At 39.2% G+C, this 19,512-nt stretch overlaps 1 protein-coding gene across 4 annotated transcripts in view; it reads right to left on the bottom strand.

The window, feature by feature from the left end:
- LOC108103787 (teneurin-a) overlaps positions 1–19,512 on the bottom strand; it is a 222,360-nt gene that overhangs the window by 109,953 nt on the left and 92,895 nt on the right. For 2 of the 4 annotated variants that reach the window (XM_017209419.2, XM_017209421.2), the window contains exon 2: positions 1,481–2,095. The exons of the other annotated variants lie outside the window; for them this stretch is intronic. In XM_017209419.2, the coding sequence (XP_017064908.1) occupies positions 1,481–1,626 (146 nt within the window). In that variant the 5' untranslated portion in view covers positions 1,627–2,095. The remainder of the gene's footprint in view (positions 1–1,480; positions 2,096–19,512) is intronic. 4 annotated transcript variants of the gene reach the window in all.

Below are 19,512 nucleotides of genomic sequence, written 5' to 3'. Positions count from 1 at the left end.
CTCTTCCATCTGTCTGCCCTCGTTACCGCCCCTTCACCACTCCTCCGGTCATTGTTGTGGGTTATATATATATATATATCCCTATATATATATTTATATATATTTCTTTTTTATATATATATTGTATCCCAGTGAGAACTCCGCACCTCTCGCCTGTCTATTTATTCAGATATGAAAATGCATATTGTACACTCGACTCACGCCGCTTTATATGGGACATTTCTTTATCATTCCCTCTACTTCTCTTGCCTACCTCCCAACCTCCCTCCCTCCCATATACAAACACATATTTCTCCTTCTTTCCTTCTTTTTAATATGCAACTCTGTGGCATACAAGTGCGGGAGGTTGCGCAGCCAAAAAAAAAAAATCCACGAGAAGGAGGTACAAACTATGGGAGCTACTCATCGGGGCGTGCGTTTATTGCAATTGTGTTCCAGTTTCTTGCCTTTGAATTGGGGATGATTGTGTCGGAAAATGGAGTTTTTCCAAAAAAAAAAATAAAAAGGAAAACAAAGCAACACCTTAAGGTGGACAAGGCAATAAAGAAGGTTGCTTTTTTTGCGGGGTTTTTGGGGAAATGTTAAGGGGTTATGGTGAGTTTTCTAGGTCAAAGATTTATTTCGAGAAACTTTGTTGGATTTTTTTTAGTTTTGAGTTGCAAGTTAATAGTTAACTGGTTTACCTTTTGACTAGTTCTTAGATTAGCTAATAAGTGAACAAGAAAGTTAAGCATAGTTTAAGTTATTTTAACCCCTACTAAAACCCCTGCTAAATTCCCTAATTTAATCAAAATCTTGTTGTTGTTTCTGCCAAACACTCTTAATATAATTTGTTTAATTATGATACAAATTCACTTTGCACTTTACCCTCAAGTGTAAGTCATATTTTCCTATTCAGATTGCTGTTTTTAATTAAGGCTCAAAGCACTTTAGTTTATTTTTGCTACTTCTAGATATTAGTTAGAGAGCTCAATTAACAGCAACGGCGACGGCGACGGCGACGTCGTTTACTTTGCTTTTATTTTCTAATTATTAAATGCATTTTGACAATGCAACCGACCCGAGGAGTCGATTGTTAATCAAGTCTTAAATCTGTGGCAATATTTTGGCAATGATTTTATGGCCATGTTAGTCAGGCAGAGACAGGCTGAGACAGCCAGACCAGACAGTCAGCCAGACAGACAGACAGACAGAGATATGGATATGGTTGACCCGAGTTGACCTGTGCATAATCGCCATTTGCCTTTGTCGTTGGCATTTTGATGGCGCTGTAAATTCGCTATGACACTCGACTTAATTACAATTATTTGCACAGGTGTGCAGGTGAAGGCACTGAGAGAAAAAACTATACAAAATGAATGTTACTAAAATACGAGTATAGTTTATATATTCCAACCTTTGTTTGGCCTTCATAAACTTACTTAAACACTTAATAAATTATAATTTTTTTCAGTGCACAGTTACTGTCCACATTATTTACCTGCTGGAATGGTTCGGCTCGTGGGCAAAGGGCTCTGCGTAGATATTTCGCACGGGTGGCACTCGGCGGGGCAGGGGCGGCGGTACCGGATTGTAGCCATCCATGATGGTATCACAATCTGAGTACTTCATCGATTTCATAGTCATTTTGTGTCTGGTGTTCACTGTACCGAGAGAGTGCCGAGAGTGCACTTCACTTTTCACGATTTATGTCGATTATTTATTATTTAATTATGTGTTTTTTTTTCGCCTTTTTTTTCGCTTTTTTTTCGCTTCTTTCACGTGTTACGTGACTCGCGTTCGCTCTTGTCGTTTTTTTTTATTAATTATTACAACTATTATTATTATTTTTATTATTATTATTAATAATTGTTAATGGCATGGATGGATTTAACCTCTTTAGCGGCGAATCGTCTGCATCCCCTGTTCCATGCTGGGGCAGGCAGAGTGGCCCGAAAGGGGCCTCGGTGGCATTGCCACCCGCGGTTGCAAATAGTTTTTGCCGCAAGACTCGAATGGAAATCTCTTCGTGGAATGGGGTTTCTCCGGTTTTTCCCTTCCTTAATATGGATTTTATATGATTTTCATGGCTGGGATGTATGAGATTTTAACAGATCTAAATGGGAATAGAAGATATATATATATATAGATTGATATGTCAGTTGGGTTGTCTTTTCGGACTGACAACAACCTTGTGACCTTTCGTTACGCTTTACTTTGTTTGTTTTTCGCTGGTTTTTCATCTCTCTTTTTTTTGTTAGGTTTTTCTTAATTAGTTTAACATCACTTTTTTGGTTAGTTTTTCTTATTATTATTTATCATTTCTAGTTCTATGATTTCAGGGTAAATATTTATTATTTCTCTAACTCCATTTGTTTCAAACGAAATTCGTGTTTATAGTTTCCCTCTAACAAGCCCATTCATTCGCATAAATCGCCCTTTTTCATTCTCTACTTAACTAAATATTAAATCTAGCGTGTAATTAAAAGCAAAATTCAAATATTTTTCCTCTAATTTTCCATACATTTGAGCCCCCCTACCCCCTACCCAACGGTCCATACTTGGCAAATGTTAATTGTTTTTACCCCTCCGAGTGAGTAGTAACTACGATTTGCATCTGCCTAATCTGTTTTTATCGTCTCTTTTCCGCAAAACAAAAACCAAACCAAACCTCTATCTATCGATTTCCCGAAAAATGATTCTTGGCTCCGTTTCAGGATTCGTTCAAATCACGAGTGAGTTTATCCCAAAACTGGTTTTACAGCCAAAAACTTTGGAGGGGCCCAGAGAAACCAAGAGGGAGCCGGCTACGCTGGCTGGCTGGCTGACTGGCTGGGCAAACAATCAGAATAAGTGTGGATTCCATTTCGGGTACTCCTCTGGCAGTTTTGTAGTCCCATCCATGTCCGACTGACTTGCCAATGCCCAGCATATTTGTTACACTTGCCACCGTTGTTGCCCACCGTCCTCCCCCCTCTATCTCTGGTGAATCGCTCTCTAATCACAAAATCCCACCCATGATGTGCCCAGACAAAATATTCAAAGTCATCGTGTAATATTGGAAAAACACTTGGCTCAACGACGGGTATGGGGTGTTCGGTTTCAGGGGGGATTTTCTCGATTGGGTATTGTGGAGAAGATTGGTTGAAAGTGGCATGGGCGAAGAGGGGAAAGAGGGGAAAGAGGTGGAAGAGAGGGCTTTTGGAAGCGGGCGCCAATGCCAAACAATTTCAAATGTAATCCGTTATTGTGGCCAGGCGATCAAAACGTTTTCCTATCTGTATCTGTATCTGTATCTATAGCTGTATCTCTATCTGTATCTGTATTTGTACCTAAAGCTGTATCTGTTGGTTTACAAACGAAACGAAACGAAACACGGGCAGCAGGCAGCAGGCGGCAGGCAGCACGGACTTGGGATAATGCGGCATATCTTTGGGATTTTCATCTCAAATTAAATTTATGATATGGCACAAAAATTGAATAACACCCAGCCGGGGTACGAACTGAATCGAAATCAATCAAAATGATACACCCAGGGAAAGGCTGGTGAAAGAAGTTGTTGTAAGGCCAAAAAAAAAGACTCTTTAAGACAGACCGGCAGAGACCTCAACGATCCAAATGCAAAATGCAGAAAGACAGACAGGGGCGTATACAGATTTTAGAAGAGAGAAAAGGAGATTTGAAGAGTAGTAAAAGTTACAAGTAGAAATATTACTTTCAATATGATTATTATGTAATATTATTAACCCCTTTTAAGCCGCTGGAAAGTGCAGACTCAACCACAAAATGTTCAATTTCTTTGCTGCATTTGCTTAGAGATAGATAGTTAGATAGGTAGATAGATACAAATGTATCTTGCCAGCAACTTGCCAGCATCCTTCCTGGCCAACTCTTGCCATCAATCAAACAATGAGAAACATCGACACCGATTTTTCGGGGTGGTGTGGGCAGCATTAATTAACACAACGCCATGAACTAGCACATTCCGCGCCAGCGAATCGAAAGCCTCCAATGGGATGGTAGATACATTTGTATCTTTTCTCACAGCGAACGGCGGGGCGGCAGCAGCTAATGAAATACTTTCAATCATAAACGAAAATAATTTCACGTTCATTAAGAAGAGGCAGAAATAATAATAATAACACCAAACCAACCAAACAAAGACAAACTCACATATCAAAAATTTCAGCAACAAAAAAAACGGAATTAATGAATGAAAAATGAACAAATTATGACAAGTGTTAAGAGAGAAGGGTGAAAAATATTGAAGGAATTTTGTACATCTTTTTGGTTTTTTTTTGTTGGAATTTTTGCAATCAAAATGTTTTGACTTCCCTCAGAAGAGTTTTCATATCTTGAATGGAGGGGGAGTGGGGAGTGGGGTTGGGGAATTTTTAGCGTTCTGGGAATTGCTGATAAATTTTGAAATTTTTTATGCATTTTAGGGCATTGATTGTGAAGGCATTTTATGATCTTTTATTATTGTTTTTCCAAGAAATAATGTTTAATGACTAAATTTGAGGGCATTCATATTTGGTTTTCCCTACAGATAATCCCCCTTTTTCCATCATTTTCCATTAACTTCAACACCTTCTCTTTTTGCATTTCTAAGCTTTCTATCTTCTCAAATTTATCTCACAGATAACGTGGAAATTTCATAGATGTCTTCTTGCTTTCCAGAAATATCTCTCTCAGCATTCCTATGATTGATCCTCTCTTGGCCTTCTCTACTCACTATCCTACCCATAGGTTCTCGGAAATCCCCGGTAAAAATATCTTTTTGGTAGCAAAACGCATAGCGCGCTGATATGAAATCTACTTGTTGTTGTTGGCCAATACCGAAAAGCAGCTAAAGATTTACTGGCCAAAGGCACGAATGCCGCTCCCTCAACTCTGCTCCCCCCTTCTCAGATTCCCCCCTCAGAGTTTCCCTCAGCTGTCCAGAAATATTCCAGCTGAGTTTGTCTGGCAGCGCGCATTAATCTCCGGCTTGGCTACCAAGTTCGCTGCACTCCACGCGGCCTACGCGAAAAATGCAGCGCGAAAAAGAGGCAGCCACGGAATAGGAGCAGGGGCAGGCGGCGGGATACAGTGGAAAACAAGGGATTTACACTGGGGGAAATGATTTTATTTAGGAAGGAAAAAGAAAAGCAAATCCATGCCTAGAGTAGCAAAAATCTGCATTTTGTGGGCACTAAAACAGCTTTAAAAAAATGTTAAAAACCAATTTTTTCCTTGATTATCTTTGATCTTCTTGATAAAATATGTTAACTGCATAAATTTATATTTTTTAAAATATTTTAAATAATATTTTTACCCATAAGGTAACTCAAATCAAATCCACCCAAAAATAATGATTTTTTTAAACATTTCAACAACCAATTTCCTAACCAATTTCCCAGTGCATTTAGAGAGGAGCGACTGTGCTCCTTAAAAAAAAAAAACGAAATGTTGTTGTTGTTTTGTAGTGCAAATCATGTCGACGCCCCTCCGCCTGCGCAACTGATCCCTGCCCCTTTTGCCCACCCAAAAAGGCTACCAAACGAGTTCGCGCTGCAAGTTGCTCTGTCGAACGAACGGCAAGGCAAAAAACAACGACAAGTTTCCAGGTTTTCGTTAGGATGCAGCTTAAAAAAATACTAAAAAAAAGAAAAGAAAATCAAGAAGGAAAAAAACTACTATACAAGAAAATAAGAGGAAACCAAAAAGCAAAGCTGGAACTGGGACTTAAAGACTGCAACGGAGACTGAGACTGAGACTGAGACTGAGACTTAAACTGAGACTGCAGTCTTCGACTGGGGACTGGGACTGAAACGGACCATTGAGCATTCGGGGATTGGGGATTCGGGGATTGGGGATTGAGGATTGGGCAGAACTGGTTTTCATCACACAAAAACCAGAAGAGGGCCTTGCCTTAACTCTCCTCTCCCTCCCCCCCTGCGCTTTATTTTCCGCTGCCTGTCAGCCATCAAAATGTCAACGACTAAATGTAATTAAAATTGATTTTATTTCCCTGGCAAACAGTACGAAACATAAAACAATTAAATGGCGTCTAAGCCAATCTGGGCTGTCAAGCCTTTTGGGGGGGAGGGTGACCCCTTCTTCATTACTCCCCCCTTTACCCATAAATTTGTGTCAACAAATTTTTGATTATTTATAAATAGCCAAGCCAAGCCAAAGGGAGTGAGTGAGAAAAGTTCAGACTCTTGAACATTTGCCACAAATGTCAAAAGTAATCATGATGGCCAGCACGGCATTACATTTGACATCGTCTCCACCCCCTCCTCCCCACTATCTTCCCCCCAATTTTCCAGTAAATTCAACCAAATATCCACCCAAAAACACAACCAAAGGGTTGCCCAACAACATTTTTATGGTCACCCGAGGGCGAGGAACATACATACTCCTCGTCGTCGTCGTCGTCGTCGTTGTATGCATTCTACCCAAAAATGTTTCCAGTTTTTATGAGTGGGAAGTGCGTGTGCCACAAGCGAGATGGCGTGGGGAGGGGAGGAAGATCTTTTCTGGTAGAAAAATCATTGGGGGAAAAAACCGAAAAAAAAACGCATAGTCCATATAAAATATGCTTTTCCAATTAGCGTTTATTTGGTTTTTCATTTTGTGTTTTATGTTTGCTCAGATAAACAAGCAAACACACACAGAGAGTCTCGAATAATCAAGCTACACTGAGAGAAACTAAGGGGAATCTAACTAACTTTATCAACTTGAAGGTATTTACTAAGATTTTGAGAGACTTCAAGTAAAAGGCAGTTAAAATGCCTTACAAACATCTTTCAGAAAGTTTTCTTTCAAGTTAAGTTAAGTTCTTCTTCCTCAGTTTTTCTTTCACTGCTGGTGAAGGGGAAAATGTAGGCCCTTTGCCACTTGGGGGTTTCGATTTGGGGCCAAAGCTAATTGGCCAAAAGCCATTGGTGGCGAGGAGTGTGTCACACACGAGAGATCAGATCATGATGCATCAAACAGCTGGCATTTTTCCAAGACCCAAGAAGATTTTCCACACACACACACACACACAGGCAATATCCAAGAAGATCACTCAGAAATAATCATGGGACTTGCAGCAGCGAAAGCTCTTGTCACGATCTTTTCGTTCGTTTTTTTTGGAATTGAGAGCAATCTGTTAGAGATTTTTTTTGGGTTTGAGGAAGAAATTATGGTAAAGCCATAACTGGATTATGAACTTATGGTTTTGATGAATGTCCAAGCAAAGTTCACAAAGAGATTATATAGCGACCATAAATGTTGATCCGCCTTAATGATTTCAATGAATTGCAGGCAGATCAGGGATTGCCAAGATCCAAATTACAGATTCCAGATGCAGCACGCAATCAGATCGGCAATCCTCAATGGCAGTGACGCACATGATCGTCCCCTCCTTTCCTTTCTTTCAGTCTCACATAAATTAACGCCCCTGTCATAAGTATAAGGCTATACTCCTATATATATATATGAACATTTCAAGGTCTGGCGTTGGGTTTTAAGTACATATATCGAGAAACCGCACGCACGCGTCTCAGGGCGTCACATTGATTCCCCCCTTTTTCTTCACATTTTCCTCTCCTCTTTTCTTTTCTGTTTCTGTTTTTCTTTTTCTGCTTTTTTTTTTGTTTAAATATTTTGCGTGCCTGGAGATTTATGTTTGGTGTTGCAGCAACACAACAATTGCAACCAAACCAGGGGGAAGCCGCATTTATTTGTCTTGAAAGTTTTATTGCTTTTAAATTTATGACCCAGGCTGTTGCTGTTCCCCTTCTCCCCCCCTTGGTTTGATGATCATGTCACAGGGCGAGTGTTCACACCTCCATAATTACAGAAGATACAGAAATACAGAGCCAGACATCTGCTGATTGACTTGCCCTCCGCCCGCCGTTAAGGATCTCAAAAAGAAACACTCATTGGTTTATGGCCCTAACGGAATATTAACCCGTATCTTTCACATACCAAGACTGTAGGTAGGGGGGGGTTATACTATATATAGATACAAAATCAAGTCAGATATTTAGCAAAACTCAAAATCATTAAGAGCTTCTATAGAGACTTTCTGCTGGCAGAGATTTTCCTGGACAGCAAGGTAAACTTTCATACAAGTCAAATCAGGGCTGTTACCTCCCTCTTTCCCTTCCTTTTAGCCTTCTTCTGACACACAAGCCAGGTTCTTGGCCTTCGCTGATAAGTTATCATGTTGGCATCCACGCCGCCCTCCTTGGGCCGTTAACCTTCGCTCTGCTCCTTTCCATTTCAATGAGATTAAAATCTTTGAAGACATTTTTTATAAACATGAAAAATGTGCGTCAAAACTGAACTAAAAATAACAAAAAGCCCCATAACGGGAAGACAAAGGAAAAGTCAAAAACTTTTCTTTCGCAGAGTACGGTTGGGTAGGGTTGGGTTGGGTAGGGTAGCCTAAGAGGTTACTGCCCTGCTTTGCTAGCAAAAAAAATGTTAATATTTATTGAAAGCATAAAAAAAATAGAAACGCGACACAAAGTTTTCCTTTTTCTGAGCAGCCTCTCCTCCTTAACCTTCCTCCCTTGATTTTCTTTTAATTTTCTTTCGTTTTTTTGGGGGGGAGGTGGGAGTTCTTACTGAACTGCTTCTGCTTTTTATTATAAGGAAAAGCTAGGAAGGAGAAGAGGAGCAAAAAAAAAGTAAAGTGCACACATATAAGCCTGCATAGACGACATCATAAAAAAAAGTTAAGCTCAAGATACAAAGACTTGGAGATACAGATACAGATACACACAGACACAGGCACAAACACACAACAAAAGAGCAATTTGTTATTTAATGAAACTGAAAATGAAATAAACTCGCAGGCAAAAAGCCAGCCGAATGTACATATATCTGCTGTAGTAAGATGAAAGCATTAACGCACACAGAATGCTAATATCTTATGCACACACACACACACACACACACACACGCACACGCACACACACACGCACAGCTTCAGATACATTTACAGACCCAGCTGCAGAACACAGATATTGGCATGAGGGCGCTTCTGGGGAATTACAACGGCCTATGAACTGAAACCGAAAAACTGAACTCAAAGTGTATCCCCGAAACTCAGCTCGATGATTTCAAGCTGAAATAGAAGCGAAGAGAAGCAACAGAACGGAATCTGTCGTGTCTTTGATTATTATCTGGGCAAACAGGAAGAAAAGTGTGTCCCATTTTTAGTTTAGAAATCGAACTAATATACAGTTTTGTATTCAACTGGCAAATATTTCTTTGAAATTTATCACCATTTTCAGCTTATTTCCTTAGCTTATTAACCTTATATAAAATATTCCTCTTAGTACTCTCCTTTTTCTTTCAGTGCAGCTCAGTGGCCGCTCTGTATGCGCTCATAAAACCCAAAACCCAAAACACACACACATGGTCACCCATTCGTATCTGTATCTGCATCTCGCACATTAACAGAAGAGCAGAAGAAAAAAAAGGAAAATAAAGAGAATAAAGTTAAGCTAACAAAGCAAAGCGCCGCCGAAAACTCAAGAGAAAGAAAGCGGGAAAGTAGGGAGGCGCTAGGAAAATGTATGAAGGGAAGGGAAGGGAAGGGAGGGGGGATAAGTGAAAAATGTTGTAGGACAATTTCTGTCGTTTGCCTTTATGGATTAACAAAACAAAACAAAAAATCACAGAAAAAGTAGACAGGGAAATGCAATATTTAGTCTACTAAAAGAATGTCCAAAATCAAAGGGAAATTTATGTCTCTAATATAAGGTAAAAATTATTTTTCTTCTTAATAAAAAGCAACTACTACTAACTACTACTACTAACAAACTAGCCAAACTAGCCAATAAGAAACCTATAAGAAAGCCAATCTCTTTCATCATAGTAAGTCTCAAGTCATTTTTCTTCTTAAATTGTTAATCGCATTTGCAATAAACATTTAATAAAAATAAACAACTTAATGGCTGAATGCAATCCAATTCAAATTCCCACAGTTTTGTGCCTCTTGAGAAAGAAGAAAGAAGTAATCATCCCCCCACCCCACCCTCTCCAAGCCAATGGGCCAGTTTGATTGTGTAACTCATCGCATCGCATCGCATCGCATCTATCAATGATTCCCATCGATTTCGAGCTAATTTCCACTTCCTCTTTGGCTGACACTTGTACCCCCTACCCTCTCTCCACTCTCCACCACAATCCCTGAAACAACCCGTCAAAAGGGCTGACTGACTGACAGCTTGTTAGGAAAATACAAAAAAAAAAAGCCCTGGGTTGCATCTGCCGTTTCGATCAGCGGCGATCTGCCCACACGAAAGACACCCAGAAACGCCAGAGACCAAGACCAAGCCCCAAGTGATGACGATGATGATCATGATGATCATCTGAACCCTTTTTTTGTTACTTTTTTTTGTCCGCTGTTCTCCCCTTCCCCTTCCTCACAGTATTCAATCTACACCCACACACAGGCGGAGTGCACTGGGAAAAAAACTAAGGAATTTTCAGGGTAAAATGGAATAAATACGAAAAGAACTGATTTGCTTTTTCTACATATATTATATAAGTCCCTAACTTAAGTATTAAAAATCATTGATAAATGCTTAAAAAATATTCAAATAAAATCTTCAAAAAGTTGTAACCCAAACTATCATTAAAAAAATTCTAGAAAAATCTATAAAATTAAAACTAATCAACTTTCTAGATGAAAAAACTTCAACCATTCCATAAACTTCCCTAATTTCTTCCTCTGCAACGACACCAAATCAGTAAAAAGACTTTAACATTTATTTGTCGCTTCGGCAAGCACAGAAATTGGATGGATTCGATGTGTCTGGGATCTGGGGTCTGGGGTCTGTCCAACCCCCCTACTCCCAAATGGGTTTTAATCTAAGGAAAGTTCCGCATCAGTAAGCCGGCAACATTGTTGCATTTTAACAAGCCACTTTTCGAGAAAGAAAAACAAAACGAAAAAGAAGAGACAGGCCGGCCCCACACATGGATCGTTAACGGTGCAACGGCTGTAAGGAAGGGCAGGGGATAGCCGCTGCTATATAGCTTTGAGAACCCCGAGATCCGATCCGATATGATCCGATCCGATCTGATCCGATCCGAGATCCAAAAATGATAACCAAAAAAATAAAAACTTGAAAACCTTGTAACTGGCTTAAAGCTGTTGATCGGCTTATCGCTGTCGATCGTTTTGCATACGAAATGAGCTGGCCATCCACAGGGCTTTAAAGTATCTTTGTAACTCAGTATCTTAGTATTTGTATCTTAGCATGTGTATCTTAGTATCTTTGTATCTAAGTATCTTCTCTGTATCTTTAGTATCTGCATATCCATCCGCGGCGACCGCCTGCGAAACGTTTTACACTCAATAAAGGCGTCAAGAGCGCCATAATAATTATCACAGACACAGGCCAACAACATTCCCCATTCTCAATTTCCTTCGTTTATTTTTTCGCCCGGCGACTATTAAAAGCCAACAAAAACAAGACAAGCGGGGATGGTAAAAACTAAAGGAAAACCCCAAGATGATGCAGCCCATAAAACCATGAGCGTGGTAAATAAAACAAAACTTGATATAGTATATATATAGTATATATAGTAATAGTAGAAGGGAAAGAGGAAAGGGGAAAGGGGAAAGGGAAAGGAGTGGAAATTCTTTGGCTGAGATTTTCTTGGAATTAATTACACAGATGCAGCAACATGTTTTGTGGCCAAAATGAGAGATCTTCCACAAATTGTAATTACCAAAAAATGCTAAGAAAGTCATTTTTGTACAGATTTTTAAATTAGAACTCTAAAATCCTTGATTCTTAATCCTTAAAAATCAGCAAAAAAAACCTTTTTAGTAATTAAAAATCAAATAATTTAAATTAAAACTCAAACTAATATTATTTTTTAAATATTTTTAAAAGCCTAAACATTACTTTTTCCAACTGCTAAAAGAAGATTTCATTTTTTAATAATAAAAATAAAAGCTTTTCCCTTATGACTTCCACTTAAATTGATAAACTACCTAATTAAAGAAAAAAGAAAATAAGAAAACAATTTTCCCAAAGTAATTCCTCGACAAGTGTTCAGTATTTTTAAATGACTTTCCGCCCCAAAAATCATTTACACCTCAAACTAAAGAGAGAGAGTGAGGGAGTGGAAAAGCGAGCAAGAAAAGTATCTGACAAATGAAAAAGTATCTGACAAATGGCCAGTTTGTGGGCTGGGCGGGCGGCGTCAGGTGGAGGGCAACAAGCTACAACCACGACTGGGGTGGTGGTGTTGATTGGCATCTTCGGATGCGGACTGCAATTAGGCGGCCAATGCACTCTTTTCCCCCCACTCCTTCTCTTCCTCTCCTCCTCTTCACACTTCGAATTTACATTTCCATATAGTATGAAAAACACTTTCTTCTTCGTGTGGCAAGTGTGTAGATTTGGCAAGTTGATTTTCATTTTCATTAGCTGGCTTTCTGGTTTTTAGCCTTTCCGTTCATGTTTGTTAACCTCCCTCCCCTCCCCATTCTACATTTTTCTTCCCATTTTCAGCATTCGCAATGAATAAACATTTTTGCAAACACTAGAGGGAAAAATGCAGTGCACAGTTGGCCCGAAGAACTCACAACTTCTTGACAAGCGGGAGACAAACGTGCAACAATAATTGGCACACGGCCAGATATTCCAAGTCCATTGATGAAAACCAGCCACATCAGCTGCAGATACAGCTATATATATATATATATATATATATACTCCTCTACAGATTTACTCTTCTCTATAGATATACAAGCATATATGCCAGATGAAGATACAGAAACAGCAGAGCCAGATCTTAACCCAGCAGCGCTTTCGTCGTTTTAATTTTAGCCACTTGAATTTCCGCCGTTTTGCCTGTCGTCGTTCTTCGTTCTTTTTTTTTACGACCCCAACAACAACAAGAAGAACAAGAGCAGCGGAAAAAAATGTTTACAAAATAGAAATAAGAGCATAAAATATTTTGTCGACTTCCGCTCGTAATCACCAATTAGTAATGCCACACTGACAAATATGCCAAACCGAAAAGTTGGACAAACAGCCGCCGCCGCTGGGAGATGATTGGATAAAATGCTACTTTTTGGGAATAGATGGTTGGGTGGGTGGGTGGTTCGCTTTTCTAAGGGGGCTGGGAGGATGGGATGATATATTATTTGTAATAAATTGCCACGCCACTGTCCCCAAAAAGACGGCTGGAATCCTCCTGCAAATGGCCCTAAAACTTGGGTCACACTTTCATCATTAGTCAGCCGACGACTGCGGCTACTAAATTCAAATGAAATGAAATGAAATGAAAATGAAAATGCCCAGCATCTGTAAGATACTTCAAGATAGATATAAAGATACATAGATACACTCTGCTGGCCATTGTCAAATCTAGCAAATCGAAGTGTATCCAATGGAACGCCAATTCCCTGGGGAGCAATTCACGCTTGGCCGTAAAAATGTATCTGTATCTTTTGCAACGAAATGAAACCAAAAGAAATTAAATAAAAATAGCAAAATGGCTGAAATGGCCGAAATGGCGTTCGATATGCCAAAGGCGTTTATGCGTTGGCATAAAAATCACAAAAGAAAATATACAAAAAATCGACAATAAAAACGGAAATCAAGTACGAAAATAAACAAATTGACTATAAAAATTGCATGAGAAAAATCTATAAAAATCTGGAAATTTAAATAGAAAATCTTTTGCTTTCAAAAATTATATTTTAATTCTAAGAAAAATCTAGAGAAAAACCTTTCCTAAATGTTCACAAACACCAAACTCGCATAAACATTAAGATTAAATTCGATGAAAAACTTTTGGCATTTTGGGTTTTCCTTTGCATTTTCGCTCCATTTGGCTGGCTGCCTCTTTCGGGTTTCGCACTTCAATCGCTCCGCCCAGTCATCTTTACACACATTCGCATTTCGCTTTTCGCATTTCGCACCCAACCAAGCTGACCAATCAATCGATGTGTATTTTCCTTAGGTTTTCCCTTGATTTTTTCGCGGGCCTCCTTTTACTTTTCTACTTCTTCTGCTTCTGCTTCTCTCTATATATATATATTCTACAAATAAAAGATCAAAAGCGCCTGGGAAATGAGCTCAAGTGTTTGGTCTCCTCTTTGATTTTTCAAGTGGGTGTGTGCTGGGTGGGTGGGTGTCTATGGGTCTGTCTTTGGTTTTTCCAATCCCTCATGGAAAAGCATGAAATCGTCTCCTATAGCAAGCAAATTGACTGATTCTTTGGGGGACTTTGAATGCTACCGCGCCTGCCGCGTTCTAGTTTCACTTTCCCTGCCCCCCTCTACACAGATTAATGAAAATTGTCTAATCGCATTGATTGATGTCTTTAGCGTACGTACAAGTTTTCCCCTTCAAGGCGCGGTTTTCCCCAAAAAGTGCACGCAAAAATCTTGTTAAGTCTTGTGTTTCTGCGGTTTGTTTGTTGTGGCTTTTCCAGGCTTTGTTTTTGGTTTTCGGTTTTCGGTTTTCAGTTTTCGGTTCTGGAAAAGCTACAGAAAGCGGACTGATTGCACCGCGCGATATAAATTAATGAAAAGCGCTTAAGCGTCTGTCTATGAAGATGTATATCTTTCATCTATATATATGTAGTAAAGGAAAGGAAAGTTGCCGGAAAGTTCGATGTGCGGTTGGGGATAATCTTTGCAGAACCGCAAAACGAGAAACAGACGGAAAACAGGGGCAATTTGGTTTTTCGGCAACAAGAAACACTCAATGGAAATTAAAGCAATTTCCTGTAGCAATTTCAAGATGCTAAATTAAAATACAAACGATGACGATGGCGATGACGATGGCGATGGTGTGGAGCGAGTGAGATACTCTATCTATCTATCTATCTATCTGCATGCCAGCCCCCATTTCGGCAAATCCGGCAGATATCTCTATGGTATGGCTGCTGCCTGCTGCTGTATGTTGCTGAATGTTGAAGATACAAATACACCGCACAAACACACACATACACTGCACACGTACATATGCTACGACCGCCATTCATAGATATTTAATTAGAAGAGTGCCGGGCGTTAGAGTGAGATGGGTAACAAGCCGCTGAGCAAGCGAGACAGATGGCTTGTAAATTGGCAATAATCTCAAACCGAATCTGTGCACTGGCAGGAAAAAGTTTAAGTAGATTTATAGTTACGTTTTATTATGGATATCGATATTATATAGATTTTTATCGATAAAAAGTTATCGATACAAATCGATAAATTATCGATATAAATCGATAATTGTCCATGCTCAAAAACGATAAATTATCGATAATAAATCGATATTTATATTAATATAGAAAAAATGCTCAAGCTTGTATACTTTTGATATATGAGATATGTAGATCGATATCTTCTAAAAAATCGATATATTTACATTTTTGTTAATACAAAAAAGCTCTAGTAATCGATATACAAATCAAAGAATTCCCTTATTTTATCAATATTTTCAGCAATTTCTTTCAAAATTCCTCTTCAAACTTAGTTCCCAACTTAGTTTTTCTTGCCGTGCACTTGCTGCACCGAACCAGTGTCATCCGCAAAACCGAAAAACGTCAAGAGACGGCAGCGACAACAAAGTAAATGAAGATGAGCACTTCCTGCAACAAAAGCGACAACAACTGAGCTGAGGAAAATCAACAGAGTGGATAGATGGAAGGGAGGGGGGGGAAAATGCATGGCGAACAAACACACAAACACAAACATACACGAAACATTTTTAATCGAGTGCAACGCCATGAATGAGCAAAAGTTGAATCTGAAAAGCAGCTGAAGAGCCCAAGAAGAGTAGAGAACTCGCCCATTTGTTTGTGCATCAAGCAAATTATACCAAACACACACACTGTACATACACACACACACACACACACAGAGAGAGATATACTCGCGGTTTTTGTATCTTTTATACGAATGAGTTAAATGCTATGCTCGAGTTGAGTGAGTGATGCATCCCAGGGCGCATCCGTAAGATAAACAGGCGCAGCACGCAACGTTTAACTTTTCATTTGCAGCCCTCTTATTGCCGCATTTGCAACTGTATCTGCTATCTGCTATATATGGTATATATCTTCTATATCTTTTGTATATTCATATATAATCTTGTGGGTGCCGCTGCTGCAGTAAAGGTCACGGGCATGCTCCGTTGCAATGCCGAATGCCCCGTGCCCGAAAACAAAAAAAAGAAATTGAACAAATCATTAAAAATATTTAACGAATGGAATGCCGCTGAGTGGTGTGCTGTGGGGTGTTGGTTGGGAGTGTGTGCGGGGTGTGCAGGGTGGTTGGGGGGTGTGGTGTATGCACAAGATAAATATGGGTGAAATAATAAACAAACTGAATAATCTCCAGCAATTACGGCATTTTACAAATATTTGTGCATGGATTTTGGGGGGCCAACAACAATGTGGAAAGATTTACAAGTATTTGTGGCATTTTAAGATATTGTCTGCCAGTGGAAAATCCAAATGAAAATTAGTCTAATAAACTAAATTACTTTCAAATGATTAGCAAATCATTCCAATAACAGAAAGTGTAAATATTTCTTTGGAAAATTTAAACTATTTTACAAGAAAATTTAAACTAAAAACTAAAGTTGAAACCAGCGAGTTGAAAAGGCCAACAAAAATGCAAACTCCCAGTTTTTCCACTCCCGATAAATAAAACGTTTCCAAATCGAAAATCATCACATTTGAAGCCTACAGGAAGTCAGCTGTCCAATAATGAAGCAAATATTTGCACACCCAATAACCGAGAGCTACGAAAATAAAAGTCAAACTTCAGACGACGACGAGGAGAAACTTTTGTGTCTTCTTGTTTTTTGGCCTTAAAAACTTAAAATACGGAATAAGCCAAGTTAAGAAAAGAGAAGCCAAGAGATAAACTACAGGGGAGGTAGGGAACAGAGGGCTGCTGCTGCAGAGGAAAAAAGGGAGATTTTCCTGAAATGGTGAATCAAGTCACAAGAAAACCCTCAAATTTCCAAATGATTTAACTTGCCAGACACTTCAATCGGCTCAGACTCTCTTAAAAACTGCTGAAAGTGAAGCTACTTGAAATGAATGTGCGTGATGTGAACCCCCCCCTTAACCCCTTTACCCTCTGCCACTAACACCCCTTTCCGTTTAACCCACTGTCGCCCGCCCAACTACTACTTATCCCATCAAAACGATTGAGATAGAAAATGAGACAGACTTTGGGGGTTGGGGCTTTATATCTGGCCGTGTCTTGAGAAAAACCAAATATATATACAAAAAAAAAACAAGGAGAAGAAGAAGAAACGAAGCTTCACTGGTATGTATCAATTTGGGCATTAAGCCGAGCCGAGCCGAGAAGCAATTGAAGCCAATTGAAGCTAATCATTTGCTATTTAAATTAGGGGACAACAAAGCACTGAGCCCTAGACTCGAGACACGGCTAAGCAATGGATATAGATATACAGATCTGAATGAATAAACATATATATCTATCTATCTATCAGAACTAGAGCATATAGTAGTCATAGTAGATGAAAAAACATACTAAAAACCATCTCCAAACCACTTCAATCTGATCAGGGCAACACTGGGAAAAGGCCAGAGAAGTCTTAGATGAAAAATAAATTTAAAAAAAATATTTTAATGATTATTTTATAAAATTTATAAATATTATTTAACAGAAATCAAAGAATATTTATAATATTTATTAATATTTTATATTTAAATATCTTTTCAACCTAAAAAAAATGTAGAAAATTCTTCACTCTCAAGTAAGCAATCCCTAAAATCTCTACAAACTATCACTCAACTTTCTCTCACTGCATTTCAATGACTAGGTAGTAGGCATAGTCTAGACATCAAATAGGGAAATGCTAAACGCAATAGGGGTTACAAAGTGAATATATATATCTCTAGCAGAGAGCTAGCTGAGCTAGCTGAGCTAGCTCTATTACCGCCATGGAAAACTGCAACCGAAAACATGCCACAGCAGGCGGAAGTGAAGGCAAGTGATCTCCGCTTTTTATAAGGGTGAAAGTTATACGGGGGGCTGTTACTGCTGCTGCTTAACAATGAGACCTAACTAATAGGCATTGTTTTTAATTTATTACCCAATATTAAGCATTGTTAAGTACATGAATAGGATAGGAGAGAGAGAGTGGGAAAAATGTTCATATTACCAAAATCAATCTCAGACTTTTCCCGCTGTTATTATTAAAAGTATTTTGCATCGCCTTGAAAATTCCGCTTGACTCGCACATATCTGTGAGCTGCATTTATTGCAGCTAAGGCATTTTCCTGCCAGAATTTCCCAAAATTTCCCCCTTCTAGCCAAGTTGAAGCCTCGACGAAAGTTTTCCCTCAGCTTTATGAAATATTGTGCAACGAGGAAAATCTCATCGCCAGGCAGCACAAATGCATTCCTTTAGCAAGGGTTTTTGTGGGCGGGGTGTGTGGTAGGTAGTTTTCCTTGGGAGGTTGGGTTCGAGCTTTCCCAGGCTGTTGGTGTATATATATACATATATAGCCGCTACAGTTGGCTGCCAAATTGAGACTCTCGCATTGGCACGCGTCTGCATTGCATTTGACCTCGTTTTCGGCTAAGCTATGGTGCCATAAAGCCCCGAATTTCTGGCAAGCAAACAAGTTCTGATGGAAAACAGGAGGAGGAGGAGGATAAGGAGAAGGAAGCAGAGGCAGAGGCAGGGACTAGGGCAGGCATCAGCATTAAATTATATTTTATGCGCAAATTATTTAAGTTGAGCACAAGTTGCCCAAAAATAGTAGCATTAAGCTCTGGCCTGGCACTAGAAATATTTTCCCATTCTCTCTCACTCTCTCTCTTTCTCACTCTCTTTCTCTTTCTCTACGAATATATATATATAAATTTGGAACATTTTTTGGGGGGCTCATTATTTGAGTTGCATTTTCCTGCTGCTGCTGCTGCTGCTCTTCTTCTACTTCTCTTTTTTTTGGATTTTTCTTCTTGGCTGATGGCCATGGCAAACAAAGCCATTAACTGGGCGGAAAAAGTGGGCGGTGAAATGGGTTTGGCAATTGACTCTTTAGCTTTTGATTTCGCCCCTCGGAAAATAATGCATTGATGCGTTGCATTTTCCTATTCCTTCTACTACTTCTCCTTCTTCTTTTTGTTTCTGTCAGTGGGCGCAGGGGGCAGGGGGGAGGGGATAATTTCTATCCTTTTTTTTTTTCGACTGCAATTTTGTTTTTTTGTTTTTCATGCGAAAAGTTTTCAATTGCTCTGGCGTCACTTTTTGATTGCTTTGATGTGTTTTTCTCGCACATTTCCCCAGCCTCAATTCATGACAAAAGTTTTTCGGCGCAGCGACAGAGACCGGGCCACTATATATATATCGCTCTCTCTCTAAATATATATATATATATATATAGATAGATATATACATATATATGGCTAAGCAAAGTTTGCCTTGGAAAGGATGAGTCCTGCGGACAGACAAAAGCTGAGAACTTTCGCTTTGATTTTCAAATATCTTCTCCGGCTGCATTTTTCTCATTTTCCTTGTGTTTTTACCCCCA

The sequence above is a fragment of the Drosophila eugracilis genome, unplaced genomic scaffold, assembly GCF_018153835.1.
Source record: "Drosophila eugracilis isolate 14026-0451.02 unplaced genomic scaffold, ASM1815383v1 contig_408, whole genome shotgun sequence".
NCBI lineage: Eukaryota > Metazoa > Arthropoda > Insecta > Diptera > Drosophilidae > Drosophila > Drosophila eugracilis.
The sequence above is the reverse complement of the archived record's forward strand: the minus strand, read 5'-3'. Positions and strand labels throughout refer to the sequence as shown.